At 52.6% G+C, this 14,994-nt stretch overlaps 6 protein-coding genes across 6 annotated transcripts, besides 12 other annotated features; all 6 read right to left on the bottom strand.

Annotated features, from left to right (window-relative positions):
* Window positions 1-12: part of a microsatellite that runs on past the window's edge.
* Window positions 13-449: 437 nt separating this feature from the next.
* Window positions 450-478: a microsatellite.
* Window positions 479-979: 501 nt separating this feature from the next.
* Tco025E_03050 (uncharacterized protein) lies at window positions 980-1,900 on the bottom strand (the record flags this gene model as incomplete). The annotated part of the gene is made up of 1 exon (XM_029369972.1): window positions 980-1,900. The coding sequence occupies one exon, from the start codon at window positions 1,898-1,900 to the stop codon at window positions 980-982; it is 921 nt and encodes a 306-aa protein (XP_029229881.1).
* An 88-nt stretch (window positions 1,901-1,988) lies between these two features.
* Window positions 1,989-2,027: a sequence feature (GA-rich).
* Window positions 2,028-2,212: 185 nt separating this feature from the next.
* Tco025E_03051 (putative subtilisin-like serine peptidase) lies at window positions 2,213-6,445 on the bottom strand (the record flags this gene model as incomplete). Its single annotated transcript, XM_029369973.1, has 1 exon — window positions 2,213-6,445. One exon carries the CDS (start codon window positions 6,443-6,445, stop codon window positions 2,213-2,215), a length of 4,233 nt encoding a protein of 1,410 aa, XP_029229882.1.
* Window positions 6,446-6,512: 67 nt separating this feature from the next.
* Window positions 6,513-6,536: a microsatellite.
* Window positions 6,537-6,821: 285 nt separating this feature from the next.
* On the bottom strand, window positions 6,822-7,607 carry Tco025E_03052 (nucleoside-diphosphate kinase; the record flags this gene model as incomplete). The annotated part of the gene is made up of 1 exon (XM_029369974.1): window positions 6,822-7,607. One exon carries the CDS (start codon window positions 7,605-7,607, stop codon window positions 6,822-6,824), a length of 786 nt encoding a protein of 261 aa, XP_029229883.1.
* An 81-nt stretch (window positions 7,608-7,688) lies between these two features.
* Window positions 7,689-7,705: a microsatellite.
* A 623-nt stretch (window positions 7,706-8,328) lies between these two features.
* Window positions 8,329-8,410: a microsatellite.
* A 1,433-nt stretch (window positions 8,411-9,843) lies between these two features.
* Window positions 9,844-9,873: a sequence feature (A-rich).
* Window positions 9,874-10,282: 409 nt separating this feature from the next.
* Tco025E_03053 (uncharacterized protein) lies at window positions 10,283-11,671 on the bottom strand (the record flags this gene model as incomplete). The annotated part of the gene is made up of 1 exon (XM_029369975.1): window positions 10,283-11,671. One exon carries the CDS (start codon window positions 11,669-11,671, stop codon window positions 10,283-10,285), a length of 1,389 nt encoding a protein of 462 aa, XP_029229884.1.
* A 251-nt stretch (window positions 11,672-11,922) lies between these two features.
* Window positions 11,923-11,941: a microsatellite.
* A 13-nt stretch (window positions 11,942-11,954) lies between these two features.
* Window positions 11,955-11,982: a microsatellite.
* Window positions 11,983-12,246: 264 nt separating this feature from the next.
* Window positions 12,247-12,258: a microsatellite.
* Window positions 12,259-12,291: a microsatellite.
* Window positions 12,292-12,439: 148 nt separating this feature from the next.
* Window positions 12,440-12,473: a microsatellite.
* A 536-nt stretch (window positions 12,474-13,009) lies between these two features.
* Window positions 13,010-13,861, bottom strand: Tco025E_03054 (uncharacterized protein; the record flags this gene model as incomplete). Its single annotated transcript, XM_029369976.1, has 1 exon — window positions 13,010-13,861. One exon carries the CDS (start codon window positions 13,859-13,861, stop codon window positions 13,010-13,012), a length of 852 nt encoding a protein of 283 aa, XP_029229885.1.
* Window positions 13,862-14,530: 669 nt separating this feature from the next.
* Window positions 14,531-14,994, bottom strand: Tco025E_03055 (uncharacterized protein; the record flags this gene model as incomplete). Its single annotated transcript, XM_029369977.1, has 1 exon — window positions 14,531-14,994. A coding segment is annotated over one exon (464 nt), but the record flags the coding sequence as incomplete, so codon positions are not given.

Raw genomic sequence — 14,994 nt, forward strand, 5'->3', positions numbered from 1 at the left:
ACACACGCCCACGGACGCGAAGCAAGAGCGGATGCCTAAATGTCTCCTCCTCCTCCTCGCCAGTACGACTTGGACAAACAAAAACGACTGACACATTCCCGGCCGCGCCACGCCAGCGAAACACGCTTCGACAGACGTCGCCCATGGAGGATCCCCAAATGAAAAACAGAAGGCAGCCTCCGCATTCGCTGAGTGCAAAGGCCACAAAAAAAAGAACAATTCAAAATGAAGGAAAACGCAACAAGCAAATGGAGAAGGTCCGCCCCTGGAGCACCACCACTCAGAAGAAAAAGCCTCTACAAGTCCCAAGGAACAAACAAGAGGAGAGATGAGAGGAAAAAAAAAAAACGGCACTACGTGGATCCAGCTCCATCAGCAACACCGATGAGCGGCAAAAAGTCATGTATACCTTGGAAGTTACTTCAATCGGTGTTTGGGGCGGAGGGATGAACGACGACAACAACAAGAACAAAAAAAAGCCTGATATTACACGGGCGAAATGCAAAAGAGAGTCGCTGAGCCCCAATTATCTGCCACGCGCGATGGGAATCAAAGGGAGTAGCGAGAGCGGCGGGGGAAGAAGAGCAGCAGCAACAACAAAAAACATCTAACGCCTGGATGCATCCCCAACCCACAGGCCCGCCCTCCAGATGAATGAGGTCAAATGAAGTCAAGAGCAGTAACAAGAAGAAGAAGAAAAAAACATAATATAAAAGTATGTATGTATTGATGGCCTCGTTTCATCGCACTCTTCCCAAAAGCTACTAACATCAAAGAAATGGCAATGCAAATCAAAAAGCGCCTCTTACTTCTCTCCATCCCAGTTTCACTATCGCTGAGACCCTTGCCGAGCAAAGGAAGAGAATATTGAAACCGTGAAACGTGGGCATGAAGGTGTCCACGCCCTCACTCTCCCTACATGTATCTCATCTACACCAGACTGCCCTCAATTAGTCAACCATTTTCACTGGCCAGGAAGTCACAACAACACCGAGGCGGAGAGGGAAGCAGAAAAGGACTTCACACCGCCTCCATTAACCGTCACGACGCCTTCCCCTGCCCAGCCAAGGTCATCCGTAACCTGCAGTAGCTGTGGCACAAGAATAATGCGGCTCTTCGCAGTGGACAGCCCGCCATTCCTATTGGTGTTATTTGTCGTCTCATTTCCAACGATATTCGGAGGGGCACGTGAGGACTCGCCCTCGTCGACATGGCCAACGCCGTCGTCGCCCGCAATACCACCGGCGCTCGGACTGTTCCATCCCAACTCTGTGGTATCAAGCTCCTCTCCCCCGTCAACATCATCGTCCACGACCTCCGCATACAGATCTGGTGCCCTCTGCAGGAATTCCCGTTGCTCTGGGTTGTAGTCCAATTCTACATCCTTCCGTGCCTCCTCAAGTCCCTCGCGAAACCGCACCAATAGCGCGGAATCTGGCTCCACCTTGTTCCACGCATGCTGCTCTATGTCGTAAAGGGGGTGTGCCACTTCGGGGCCGCCACGGCTCAGGATCCAAAGGATGCCGCCACGCACGCCCACGACGATCGCCACTTCATTCATCCATGGTCCCCGGGTAAATCGGATGCACTGTCCATGAGCCACGCCAAACACATGATCGCAGTAACTTGAGTGGATCGAAAAGAAGGCAACGACACGGTTTTGGACATGATAGGGCACCTCTCGGAGAATTTCGCCATACTTTGGTGGGGTATGGGAAGTTGGAATTATCTTTTGCAACACGGCCGATGCCACACGTGACACGAGGCTCACTGCCTTCAAAGACCGTACCCCCTTCCGCTTCTCCAGATTAGCAACAAACGGCGAGGAGGCCGTGTACGGAATAGTCGGTGGACGCTTCACGGAGCCACGAGAAGCCCGTCTCGCAATACTGAGCCGCATCTCTCAAAGTTTCACACTACAGAGCAGATACAAGAGAGAGGGCAGGGTGTATATATAGAACGTCACAGTTTGTGGCTATGGATGATATGAGAAGGAGAGAGAGACAGATATATACATATAGAGAGAGTGGCGCAGCGGGCATACACATTACCTCGCAGGTAAATAAAAATTTGGTGCAGAGGCAACGGATTGGAACAGAGACCAAAAAAAAAAAAACTGCAGGCGTGGCACACGACTCCGGAAAAGTGACCAGGCTGCTACACAAATAAATGTCTAAATGGAGCCACATAGTTGACGCCGGACCGCATGCGTTCATTGCCCTTTCTTCTTCTCTCGTCTTCCTGTGCTGTCCCCTTTATCACAACCCAAAATCCCACTAAGAGAAAATCGTCCCCTACTCCACCTGCGAAGCAAAACACACATCAGCATTGCAATAAAAAGCGACGCACAAACCAGTGAAAGGGACCCCATCACAGTCTGGGGGGCGCTCTTCTCTTCCACGTGAGCTTCGTTGCTTCTGAAGCTGCAATCACCATCGGCCCCAATCGTGACCGTTTCCCATCCACTGAGAACCTCACGGAGCCGGTGCGCCAGAGCCACTCGACGTGGCGCAGCGGCAAAGAGCGTTGACAAAAGTATTTCAAATTCGCCTCCGTCTTCGGCGTCACTCCCCGTTTTCCCTTCCGCTGGGGTTGTGGATGCAGGCACGGGACTCGCCCCATCCGCTGCAGCTTGCTTTTTCGCGTTGTCAACGCCTTCATCACTCCGACACTCTGAGTTTCCTGTAAACTCAGGGAGATCTCCCGTGTAAAGAAAATGCACAAACTCACGTACAATGCTGAAGGCGAAGGACGGATTTTCACTTTCATGGGTCACAAGCGTGGCGAGTGAGTCACGTACATGCGCTGGTACATCCACCTCCGTCCCACCCTTCCCATAGAATGAGGAGGAGGCGTCAGACACCAACTTGTCCAAGATGCGCAAGGAAGCCTGCAGGGACGAAGGTGAGCTAAAACCGCTCGTGTCCGTGAAGACGGCGACGCGACCCATACTCCTCCCCTCGAGCGCTTTTCCAGCTTCCGCGGGACTCCGCCTGGAGCTTTTTCCCGTCCCACTGTTACCCACCCCGACAAACCCAAAAAGCGGGGCAAATTCCTTTGGATGCACCCCCCTCAGCACATCGGCGGCCTCGCTGGAGCTGCCATCCGCCCCGCGCCCCTCCTCAGCCCTTGTCACCTCACGCAACTCCCTCGCCCACGCCTTCTCCATACCACACACCATGACTGTTCCCGCCACGTGTCCGCGCCGCGGCGAAACGGCGGAGCAGGCATTTCTTGCTGGAGGCCAACGCAGCACACCCGCGGCTCTCATTTGGCCAAAATGGCGGTACACCGTCTGCCTCCCCCAGCCCACTTGGTACCAAGAGGAAAAAGTGGGGGTGGTTGCCAGCGTCAGCGCGCCATCCACAACTCGGTTGTCGTCAAGCTGCAGAGTCCCTTGACTAATGTCACAGAGAAAAGCATTTAACGAAGGCACATGACAAGCGCCCTTCAGACCCTGTGTCCTATGCTCACTCACTTCACCGCCTATACTTGACGCCGCGGCGTCCCCCTTTTTTTTCAAAAATAAGGGCGACCACGTCTGATTTCGCGTGACATCGTGGAAGGAGAGCTCTCGTGCTACTCTTTCGCTGTACCACTCGCTGATTATCACCACGTGCAGTTGATGGCGCAAAACAGCCTCGGCAAGGATGCCGCGCTCCTCCTTCACAAGTGGAAGTTCTGGATCCAGCAACAACAAGGTCCCAATACTGCGGTAGTAGCGCTCTAAGGTAATGCGCCAGTGCAGATTTGACGTCGTTGCGGTCCCACCCAACGGAAGCCCCAGAGACAAGTAACTCACCAGTGGCACCTCAACGAATAGCCCCATTGCACGACGGAGAAAAAGCAGTAGTGGCACCATATTTGTGTATGGATGATCACTATCGCATTCAAAGACGCCACGGCTTTCACGGCGAGTTCGACTTCCCTTGTGTTGGTGTTGTGCATTGCGTACGGTGTTAGGATAGGCGTCATCGCCGGGCACAAAATCAGGTGGATAGAACCACTGATGGCTAATGTCAAAGGCCATACGCTGCGCACGTGGAGGACGTGGGATAACGGGAATCTTAAACGGTAATGTGACACAGTCTGAGTTACACCGCACCTCACCGCCGTGTATTTCCTCTTGCCGGGTTGCATGGGAAGATGCATTGCATGTGTATGCCACCTCCACGGAACCCGAAACCTCAATAAGATCAAAATACCCCAACAATTTCTCACTGACACCCGCCCCCAAAACTGCCTTGGTTGCTCGCGGTGATGGCGCCCTTCTGACACTGGACGCATTCGATGGCGACAAGGCAAAGAGTGAGACAACTCCACTGTGCGCCTCAAGGGCGTGCGATGCATGTGCCCGTAATAAGAGAAGCTGCTTAGCGGTAGCCACATCTATGGTGGAGGCGTGACAGCGCCCACGCCGACGAGCGCCACAAATACCCTTTGCGCCTGTAATCCTTATCCGTGGTGTGGCATGGAGCAGGCGTGCTGCAGGGCACCGTGGATGGTAAAGGTTGACAGTGTATTCAACTGGTGTCGCCGATGGGAAAAGTGGTTGCTCACAGTACGGCCAGTTGGCCAAACAAGGGGGCAATGCGGATGTTGCCCCTTCGCCATGCGGTAGTTGATGCTCCCCTGTGGCGTCAATTTCCCTCGGGAAGACAAACCCTCTCAAAAGCATAGACTGCTGTCCTCCTATCGCTTCGACCCATGCAAGTGCACACATCGGGCACACCTCTCCGGCTCCTTGGCTCATGTAACTGTACTGTAAGACACTTCTGTAGTGAAGAAGCGTCTGCGTCATGGCGACGCCATCACGACGGTTGGATGCACTTCCTCCAAGACGCCACCATTCACTTCGACTCCGGGCTAAAAGCTCCTGCTCTTCCTTGCGAAGCGCTGCCGCCATGACACGCATTGCAGAGCCATTCGGATAAATCGCAACCGCCGTCTCCATCAGTATCCGCTTCATCATGGCGACATTTACATCTGCCTCTCTGTAAAAAGTTGAACGTCGAAGGGCGTCGATGCAAAGCGCAACGATTCCCGCCACGATTGGAGTGGCCACGCTCGTGCCGTGCGAGACCCGGAGCGATAGCGCGCCCGAGTCCCTGTCGCGTCCCACACCAAGCACTTGCTCGCCCAGTGCCACGAGATCCGGTCGTACTCGACCTGCTCCATATGGCATCTCCCATTTGCTTGGCCCCCTGCCCGAAAAAGTTGAAACCCAACGCATCGCTGAATCTATAGAAAATTCGTTGGGTTTCGCGCCGTCCGTAGTTGCGGTAAGACGTCGCCCACGCGTTCCAAGCGATCCCACCGCGATCACTTCGGTTTGATCAGCGGGATTATGCAGTGACCCCATCTCGGGACCCTCATTCCCTGTGGCGGCCACCACCACCAGACCCTTCTTCGCCAATTCGGTCACCTTCGCCGTGAAAAGGACGTCATAGTAGTCGTTTCCACCAAAGGACAAACTAATAACATCTGCATTCCACTGAAGAGCAAAATTCAACGCCGCCACACACCAAGAGGTGCGGGTGTCACGATTGTCATCAAACACGCGTAGCATGTGAACATCTGCGCCGGGCGCTATCCCGAGGTATTGCACTCGCGGAGAAGGCATTCTTGTCCACCCTGTGGTAGAGTTGTCGTCTGACGCAATACTTTTTCTCCTGGGGGCTCCACCTTCGGCCCCCTTCAGAAATGAAATGTTCCCAGCCATCACAGAGACGCTAAAGGTGCCATGGCCATCTTGGTTATTCTCGCACGGAAGTCCAGGCACAAAGCTTGTACACATGCGAAGCGGTTGTGCGGCGCCGGCCGTTTTCTCCGAGTTCAGCTGCTGTTCGGGTGACGAGGAAGAAGCGAGGTGGGAATCAAGCCCGGTGTCCAAGAGAGCAATGCGAACACCCCTTCCTGTCCACTTCATGGTGGAGGAAAGCCCAAAGTACCGCCGCGGGTACAACGGCCGTGCTGCAGTGAACCCTTTCCGGGGTGCAACCGACGCAAGCGCCCGATTCCCGCCAAAGAACACGTCTTCTACCACACTAGTGACAGAAATTCGCCCCACACGAGGGAGGAAAACCGAAAAGTTGCGAAATCCTTCTTGAACACAGCGGGTACCGCGTTTTCTGTGCGCTGACACCACACGCACCACAACAAAGTCCTGCCACCCTCCTTCTGTGAGCAACTGCGAGGTGGCGAGCAAACGGCCACACCCGTTGTCCTCCCATCGCCATTTCCACCAACGCTGAGCCTCCTCAGCCAGCGTCGCAAGACTCTCAGGAAGGAGGTAACTATTGATAGACACAATGTAGTCGGCGCTCCGAGTCTTGCCACTATTGCTTGAGAACTGCAGGCCTCCTTGCGTTGATAATGCGTGCGTTAACGCCAGAAAGAAGAGAAGCAGAAGAAGATTCACAGCCAGATGGCAAGACTGTGCCATGAATGTGAAACCTCTCTGTCTGCATCTCATTCACTTCTTCTCGTGCGGTTCTGTCTCTATGCAGGGGAAGAAAGAAGCAAAAAGAAAGAAAAAGCCAATACCCCAGATAGCCTCCGGAGAACAATAAACATAACTTGTCTGCAGTTGACACAGGTCCGCTTCACAGTTTCGCTGGCACGCTCCTAGCATATATATATATTTCGCCTGGGAGTGGGGGGAACAGTTCTCCGAATGTCGTCAATCGTACAAATATACATCAAATCTGGGGAGTGGCAAGAATTTGTAATGAATACCCCCCCCCCCATGTGTCAGTCCCCCTCTTTTGTGTGTGTGTTGTTCATTTAACTGGTGCTCCATCCCCAAATGCTGTTGCCTCTCAACTCGTTCCATTAAGGCCCGATGCGGGAATCAGCGGTGGGGCACGCGTGTTAGTATTGAGAAGCCGCTCCGCCAGCCACCGAATTGGATTCTCTGGCTTTGCTTTGGACAACTCCACGAGTGCGGGTAACAAGGTCCCCTTCAGCTCTGCCTGCACGTATTCCCTCGAGGCAGCAGCGTTCGGAACTTCCTGCACTAACATGCGTGGAAACAGTAGCTGAACCACCTGCTTAGCCGCAACAGCAGCGGCGTTGCAAAACAGCGGACATGGAATCCAGGTTTGTTCGGGGATTTCTTCTTCGTCTCCTTCCTTTGGCGCCGCCGCCGCCGCCGCGTTGGCACCTTCGTGCGCAGCCTTTTCTTGAATCGACATCAGCAACGATGTGAAGTCCGTCTCTGCAAATACATGATCCAACCACTTCAGCAATTCCGCATGACAGTCCCGTCGTGCAAGCACGTACAAGTACACGTGCCCCACAAGCTCCTGCGGCCCCATTGGGACGGAGGTCGCGTGCTGGCACGTAAACATGGGATGGGATCCCCCGACGGACTCGGAGGGTACCACTGGAGCGGCGCTACCGCTGAGGAATGCGGCACGGTCAAGCTGAACACCGATGGTGTCTGCCATTTCCTCATTGATGCGCCGGTATTCTTCATGAACAATAATAAATCCCGCCTCATACAGCTTAAACTTGATCACGGAAAGCAAATCCCGTTCCTGCGCATATTGGGGGCGCACAAAAAGCGCGGCCTTTGAAACAACACCACTGAGAGCTGATGTCATTCTCGTTCCGCCGTTTGTTCTTTCTCCCTCCTTTTTTTTTTTGCGTCACTGTGACCCTGCCAGCAAATAAACGCCCTAAATTATATATATATATATATGCCTCTACCGCTGCTGTCCTCTATGCAGCGCTCTTTTCTTGCCGTCTACCGCGAAGTATACACCGTCGTCGTGTCTCGGTTCCCACCCCTCCTCGCCAAATACTCGCGCTCTCACGGAGTGTGTGTGCCCCCCAAACGTGGCCCACATGCACACCGATGCGCACGTAGTTTGCGTGAAACCCCAACGCGGCAGCAGAGGCAGAAGGGGGGGAAAAAAAGTACACAAAGCCACAAACGCCCGTACACAGGCACAGATGAGGTGAGAGAAAAACAGACAAACCCACACCTACGCGAGCGACGGAGAACCCCACGAGGACATCTCGGCCGAGGCTGGGATGTGCAGCCGCGTTCAATACACCAGAAAAAAAAAGCAAAACAAAATACGTTCGGTCTGCTAGAAAGAGGCATGCATGTATATTTTATTTTTCCTTGGCTCTCACACAAGCACCACAAGATGTGATCCCAAATTCCACCTAGATGTCAGTGCCGTCTCTAACACCGGCTCTCGAGCACACGCAACTTCCAGAGGGGGACCCTCATTGAGTGTCGTGACTAACACCGCAACGTAGGCCTCCCGCTTCTACTTACTGCCCCTCAGAGTGCTCCAAAGCAAAACTCCCTCCCACACCCTCCAACACACACACAGACACACACACACAAACACAAGAACAAAAAACAAGCAAGCAAACAAACAAACAAACAACAAAAGGTAGGAAGTAAATAAATTAATTATTTCATCTGTATATTCCTCCGTTTTTGCGTCAAAATAAACACAAACAATGACCGTTTCTTCTTCATTCCTTTCTCTTTTCCATACAGGGGCCAATTAATCAGAATCCGTCGAGTGTCATAGAGTGAGACGCCTGCAGCTCCCACAGAAACAGTGGCTCAACGGAGCACTTAAAAGACGGCACCCTTACGGTAGTGTTAGGGGAAAAAAAGGATGAAGCTGCACGCACACGAAGTAAGAACGCTGCACCCACAGAGTCTCCTCAGGTATAAATCACTTTGAACACCACCCACAAAAAGAACTGTCTGTGCGGTCCGATTGACACTCACACACAGTATGCTCGCATTGGATTCATATACACAGTCATAAAGGTATATCAAAACCGCTGGTTCACTTCACTTCCATGCGTTCCTCACTTCTTCATTCGCCTCCGTTTCTCTTTCTTTCTTTCTGTATTTAGACACGCATCACTTTCTTACTATTGGAGTACATTTACCTTGTCCACTCTCACTCTTCATGTCAACAGCACCAGAGAAACAACACTTCGAACTCACACTTACCGCCTATCTTCCTTCTCGCCGTCGGTTGCCACCAGAGGGGCACGCGTGCATGTGCACGGAAGTGTGTGTGTATATATATATATGTTTACCTACAAACAGTGTGTGTGTGAGAGAGAGGAAGAGGGAAGATTTAAATGGGAGAAAAGGGAGGCGACAGACAGACACACGCAAAACGGGGGGAGGGGGTAGGGGAAAAAAAAACAGGGAAAAACAGGAAGAAAATAGAAAAAAAAACACCCACGCCAAACGAAAGAAAAGAAAAACTACATGTGTGCATAGATACTTTATATACAGGATAGTTTCGTGCGTGCAGACCACAGCGAGAAAAAAAAACGCCCACGCACACAGGGAGAAGTTGAGAAGCGTATGACGCACGCATCACGAGAGGGTACAGGAAGAACAAAACAAACAGAATGTGTCCAACAAATGAAGGAGTTCTTCAAATTAATAAATGGGGAGATATAGTTTACACATTCGCCTGTTTTTCATGTGATATTTGGCCTCGCAGAACAGCAACGTCAAGTTGCATAGGCCCTATCCCACTCTCTCACACTCCCACACACACTAGCATATTTAGTGTTATTATTACTGTCCCAATCCCTGCTTGTGGCCACGCAAAGCGACACCTGCTGCGATGCTGCAGGCCCCACGAGAAGGCGGTGGAAAAGTACAGAAATATAGAGGAAGACTACGAAGAGGGGAAATAATAAGGCGAATGGGAGAAGGCGGGTTCGTGTGGGCGTGCTGCGTGCAAGCGAGACAGCAACAGTGACAGCAGCATATAAGCGAGAAACAGGGGCACGAAGAACGGCTGAAGCACGGCTCACCCACGCCCGTATCCTCACCCCAAATATAAAAAAAAAAAAACAAGAAAGAAAGTCATTATCCTTGGAGCTGACCGCCGCCTCCCTGTCAGTTTTTGTCTCTCCCCTACATTTCCTTCCGTCCTCTGTGAGAAGAGGATACCAGACGTTGTTGTTGTTTTCTTTTTTCTTTTTCTTCCTACCCTCCCCTCCCTCCCGTGTATGCCTGTACATACATAAAATGCCTGCAAAGGCATCCGTGCCTTGTACATTCATTGAAAAAAAAAGGAAAAAAAACACACAAACAAATATATCGGCTTCAATTACAAAGGATTTAGTAAAGACAATTAACTAACGCAATAGTACTCGCTGGTCCCTCTTCACTTCGTTTGATCCCGCTTCTTTTTTTTTTTTCTTTCCTGCGTAAGTGGTCCCGCCTGCAGTAGAAAGAATAAGATAGAGAGATAGAGTAAAAGGCCAAACGCTACAACTGACGCAACTGGCTCACGACTTCTTGCACAAGTAATTCTTGTACACTACGCGTCTTCATTCCTTCTTGGCGACGTGGCTGGTGAGGCGTATGACTGTAATCTGCCCGCCTGAAGTGCGGGGGCACAATGGCCATCGCCTGGGGACTTCTATGGCCCAAACCATTATGTGGCAAAAGGCGCTGCCCACTTACAGAAACGGAATCCATACAATGACAACGACCATTCTTGGCGATGCGTAGCGGATTCTCCGAGCCTCGTGAGTCGTTCGAGGTTAAACTCACTAGCAACGGAAAAGACAAACTCGGCGTCGGTTGTTGAAGCTTTGAGGATTGATTCGAGGCGTTACCACTAGCGCTACAATTGGCCCCGCCACGCGAGGCGCTATAACAGTTGCCCTTATTCGTCACCGCAACGGATTCGGGTAAAAAAAGTTGATGCACGCTGCCCTTTCCGTCTGCATGTTCGGTGTTGCTAGAGGGAAGTTTACTCGGCGTGGATACCGAGCACAGGGAGTCCAATGGATACATATTACAGTTCCTTGAGCTGAATGACAAACTGCTAACTCCTGCCGTGGAAAGAGATGGCTGCTTCAGCGCAAATGGAGATCGGGTAGAGGAGCCAACCGAGCCTTCCCCGCCTCTAGAACTATCCTGCAGGAACATGGGGCTTGTATCTTTTGCCGTGTCATTGGGTCCATTCAGGTTATGCGTAGGATGTGCCTCCCACGTCTTTGGCGGGAGGTATGGAATCCTTGGCGAACGATTGCGTGATGCCGTCAATGCCGTCATCAGCGTAGGTGTAAAAGGTGCAACTGTGCCTGGTGACATCGAAAACACGTTAGAGGATGGTATTAAACCCCCTTCTCGAGAAGCATTTGGCTTCCGTGGCGATATCGAGCAAAGACGTGATTGCAGAGTCAGCTTCGGCGTGGCCTGAAAATTCGGCTGGGCATGCATCATGTCATGCCACACGGAGCCAGCAATCGCCCCAACACGCTCCGCAATGGGAGTTGTCATACTTCCTTGTGGTTGACACGGTGTAGACGACACCATGGCATGCACACCTTGTGCACCCGCCGCATCTTCCGACCCCGCTTCTAGTCGCAAGTCACCAGTGCTTGCATTAAATTCGCATTGCTCTTTTTGCCCCTTCTCTGTCCCACTCTTATTGAATACAGGATCCATCGTGGCGTCAAGCAGCGGAGGGGGTTTGCCACACGTGTCCGCTTGACTGTCAACGCTCATGGACGTCCCCATTAAAAAGGCATCCTCTGACTTGGAGAGGGACCGCTGCTCTTCTTCCACGGCGGTCACGCCACTCTGTTTTTCGCCTTCGCGGTATGTGAGAGTAAATCCACACTCATGCATGTCTCCCTTTGCCATTCCTTGCCTTCTGCTGCTGCTGCTGTTTCCCGCGTGGATGTATGCGTGTTTTGCCTTCGTTGGCCCCTCTCTCCCCGGCCAGAGTCCCCAGAGCGGGAGTGATGTGGTCCCCGTCGCCCGGACAACTGCGGCCCCGTGTGTTGGCGAAAAGGGGAGAAGAGGAGAGCGCCGGCGCCGTCGATGGAAGTGGCGGCAGTAACGATGGACAAACGCGGATTGGCGAGGCACACCAAGAGGGGAAACAATGAAAGACACACACACACACACACAGAGGGTGAGAGCTAAAAAAGGAAAAAAAAAAAAAAGAAAAACTAATACACAGCTGATGCCGGAAAAACAGACAAAAAAAAAAGAGGAGTTTGTAAGTGATCGACTCACTCCTCTCTCAGTCTATATCTGCTTGCACCCTATGTACGGGTATTTCCTGGCCGCTATGTGCGTTCCTACGTGTGTGCTGCAGACAGCGTTGCCCACGTGGCGTGCACCCAGCGAACACCGCGAAAGCAAAAGAAGGGAGAAGCAAGAGACAAGGACGTGTAAATTAGACTTCGATGGAGTCCCTCAATGATATGCATAACAGCAAAAAACAACAACAACAGCGGCAGCAGCAGCAGGACAGCCACAGTGCGAAAGACACTGCAGTGGGGAGTAATTATTAAATATAAAGCATAAGAAAGAAGCCATTATTAGGGCTTTCCTAATAACACGCCTGCAAACACGCAAATAGCCGCCCTTGGCCTGAGGATTGTCTGCCTCTCTCTCTTTCCCTGTGTGTGTGTGTGTGTGTGTGCGTGCGTGCTGTACCCGCGTTTGCTTCTTTGCGCACCCACACGCACATCATCGACAGGAAGAGGAAGAGATAAGCACTGCGAACGGCATCCATAAGAATTAGGAGTAAAAACACTCAATCTCTGCAAAGCACACTCACATCCACATACACGCAAACGTGCCGCAACAAACAATTTGGGATACATGCAAAATTAATTATTTATACTACGACGGACAAAAGAAAAGAGCAAAGGGCGTCACGTTGTGCAGCAAAATAGGGAAAAGAAAAGAAGGGCCGTCCGGAGATGCAATAAAACCCACGCACACAGAAAGGGAGAAAAAGCGAAGAAAACAATCGACCAGGAATGGGCAAGGTAAAAAAAAAAATGAAATAATTAAGTGACCCCAGCCAGTCCCCAAAACAATGCCAAAACCCTTGTCATGGGCATCAGCTAAACTTGCCTGACAACACCCCACACTCAGTTTCTCCCTGCAAGTCAAACGCGGAGACGACAGTATTTTCCAACAATAAAAAAAGAAGGAGAGATAGAAACACGGTCTCCAATGCCATCATGGGCTTCCATTGCCTAAGAATGTCTGCCAAAGAGGAACGGCCGTCTCGTCGTCCTCACGCCTTGTAGATTCCACGTCTTGCCGGCACAGTCGCCGAGTAGCTAGTGAGCCGAACCGTCTGCTACGCGTCTCTGGTGCATCACCACAATATTCTGCGTCACTGATTACACCACCACTCCCGCAGTTGGCCTTATCGGCATCATCACCGCAATTCTGTAGCGCGGTCCCTTTTGTTACTGGGGGCATCTTTATTGTCACCGCCGGAGACCTCGCGGAGACAGCCTGCTCGTACTTTCGTCGCCACGCCTCCGCCTCGTGCTGTCGCCAGTGCTCCGACCTATTTTGTAGCCGTTGTTGCCTCGACGCCCAACTCGATGAAAGCCCCGCATAATCGCCCCCAACCAAACTGTTTTCGCAATGGCCGGAGTTGGCAAGATTAACCGATGCCTGCAACTTCTCAACCTCCGTTTCTTCAGCCGGAAGCAGGGCATGAGTGATGTTCTTGGGAGAGGTGCAGGAACTGCCGCCCCATGCCAACAGCACCTGGAATTCTTCGCACGCAGAGTCTCCGCCTCGATCGCAATCGGCAGCGCCAGCTGTACCATCCGGCGATGCGGCATTGCCAATAAAAGACGCTGTCGGACTGGCTCCTTGCCGCACAGCCTCCACACACTCTGTGTGGAGCCCAGCTGGAACCTGCGAGCATGCAAGCGAGGGACTCACCTCTGCAAACTCCTCTTCCCTCTGCGACATGCCGTCATCTGACCCCGGGCCCTCCACGCCGGTTGCCTCACCCTGACGACGTCCGTCTTCCCCACTTGTCCCGTCCCCCACCCCCACGCAATGCATTAAATGGACACGCGCCCCCCTCGCGCTCGTTCCCACGCTTTGCTTTACTTCACTACAATGCTTGGGTATTTTAAGGTAAATATATTTCCGTTGTGACGTTGGTTGCCGTATCGCCTCGCCCACGCACCCTTCGCGACTTCAACCAGCTGAGAAACCAAGAGGATGCATGGAGAACGCGCAAAGGACAAACGCGAAAACACACATTAAAGAAACAACAAAAATGTTCTCACGGAACGTTGGTCCCACAACATGTGCAGCTACACCTGCCGTCGTGCAGAAAGCCGCATCATTGCAGGGGACATTGACACAAATAATTCAACGCGTGCACACACGCATACGCATTAACCACATGCCTCAGTTGACCAATGACATCCCCTCGCTCCACATTCCTCGCCACCAGAAAAGAAACAAAAACAAAAAATAGGCTAAGCCTTAACTCCCCCCAATAAATTATGAATAGGGAAATGAAAGACATACAGCAACTTTTTTTCCCCATAGTTATTCATAAGGAGCTCATTGACGTCGTTTAGTAGTCAATAGCAACTGCGGTGCAAATTCCTGTTATACATAAATGCTCAAAAACACTTAAGAAACGAAGGCGCCGAAAGAGGACTTCTGCCCGCCTCGCGCGATCCCCCTCGCAGTGCACGGGTGCCTCACGCCCCGGCCCTAGAAATCCCTTCCGCGGGGCCGCCCTCCAACGCCGCACGCCCCTACGCGGCATGTGTCTCCCCGGTGTGCGCAAACCCTTGTCAACGCGGCCGCCCCAAACCCAGATGGAAAGAGGAAAAAACGTGCCCGCAGGCGCCGCGTTGTCGACAAGCATGCGGAGGGGCTGCTTGCCCTGTGCGTCCGGAACGCCTGCGGGTCACGACGCACGCTCCCTGCCGTGAAATCGCACGCGACGCGCCTCCCCAGCACCGCTGACAACCGCCACCTCCCCCGAGCCTTCCAACCGTAACGCGCCCCCACTCGTGCGCGGGCGAGTCTGTCGCCAACGCCGCGGCCGTTGACAACTTTCTCGGCGGCCAGGCCGGCCCGCTCTCCAGCCGTATCTGGCGCCACTCCGGTCCCGCTCCCGAGGCGCACGCCACACCGTGCGGAACCCGCGCCCCCCGCCGCCAGAGTTCTGT

This window comes from Trypanosoma conorhini (assembly GCF_003719485.1).
Source record: "Trypanosoma conorhini strain 025E chromosome Unknown Tco_14.4_contig_00131, whole genome shotgun sequence".
NCBI classification, from domain to species: domain Eukaryota; phylum Euglenozoa; class Kinetoplastea; order Trypanosomatida; family Trypanosomatidae; genus Trypanosoma; species Trypanosoma conorhini.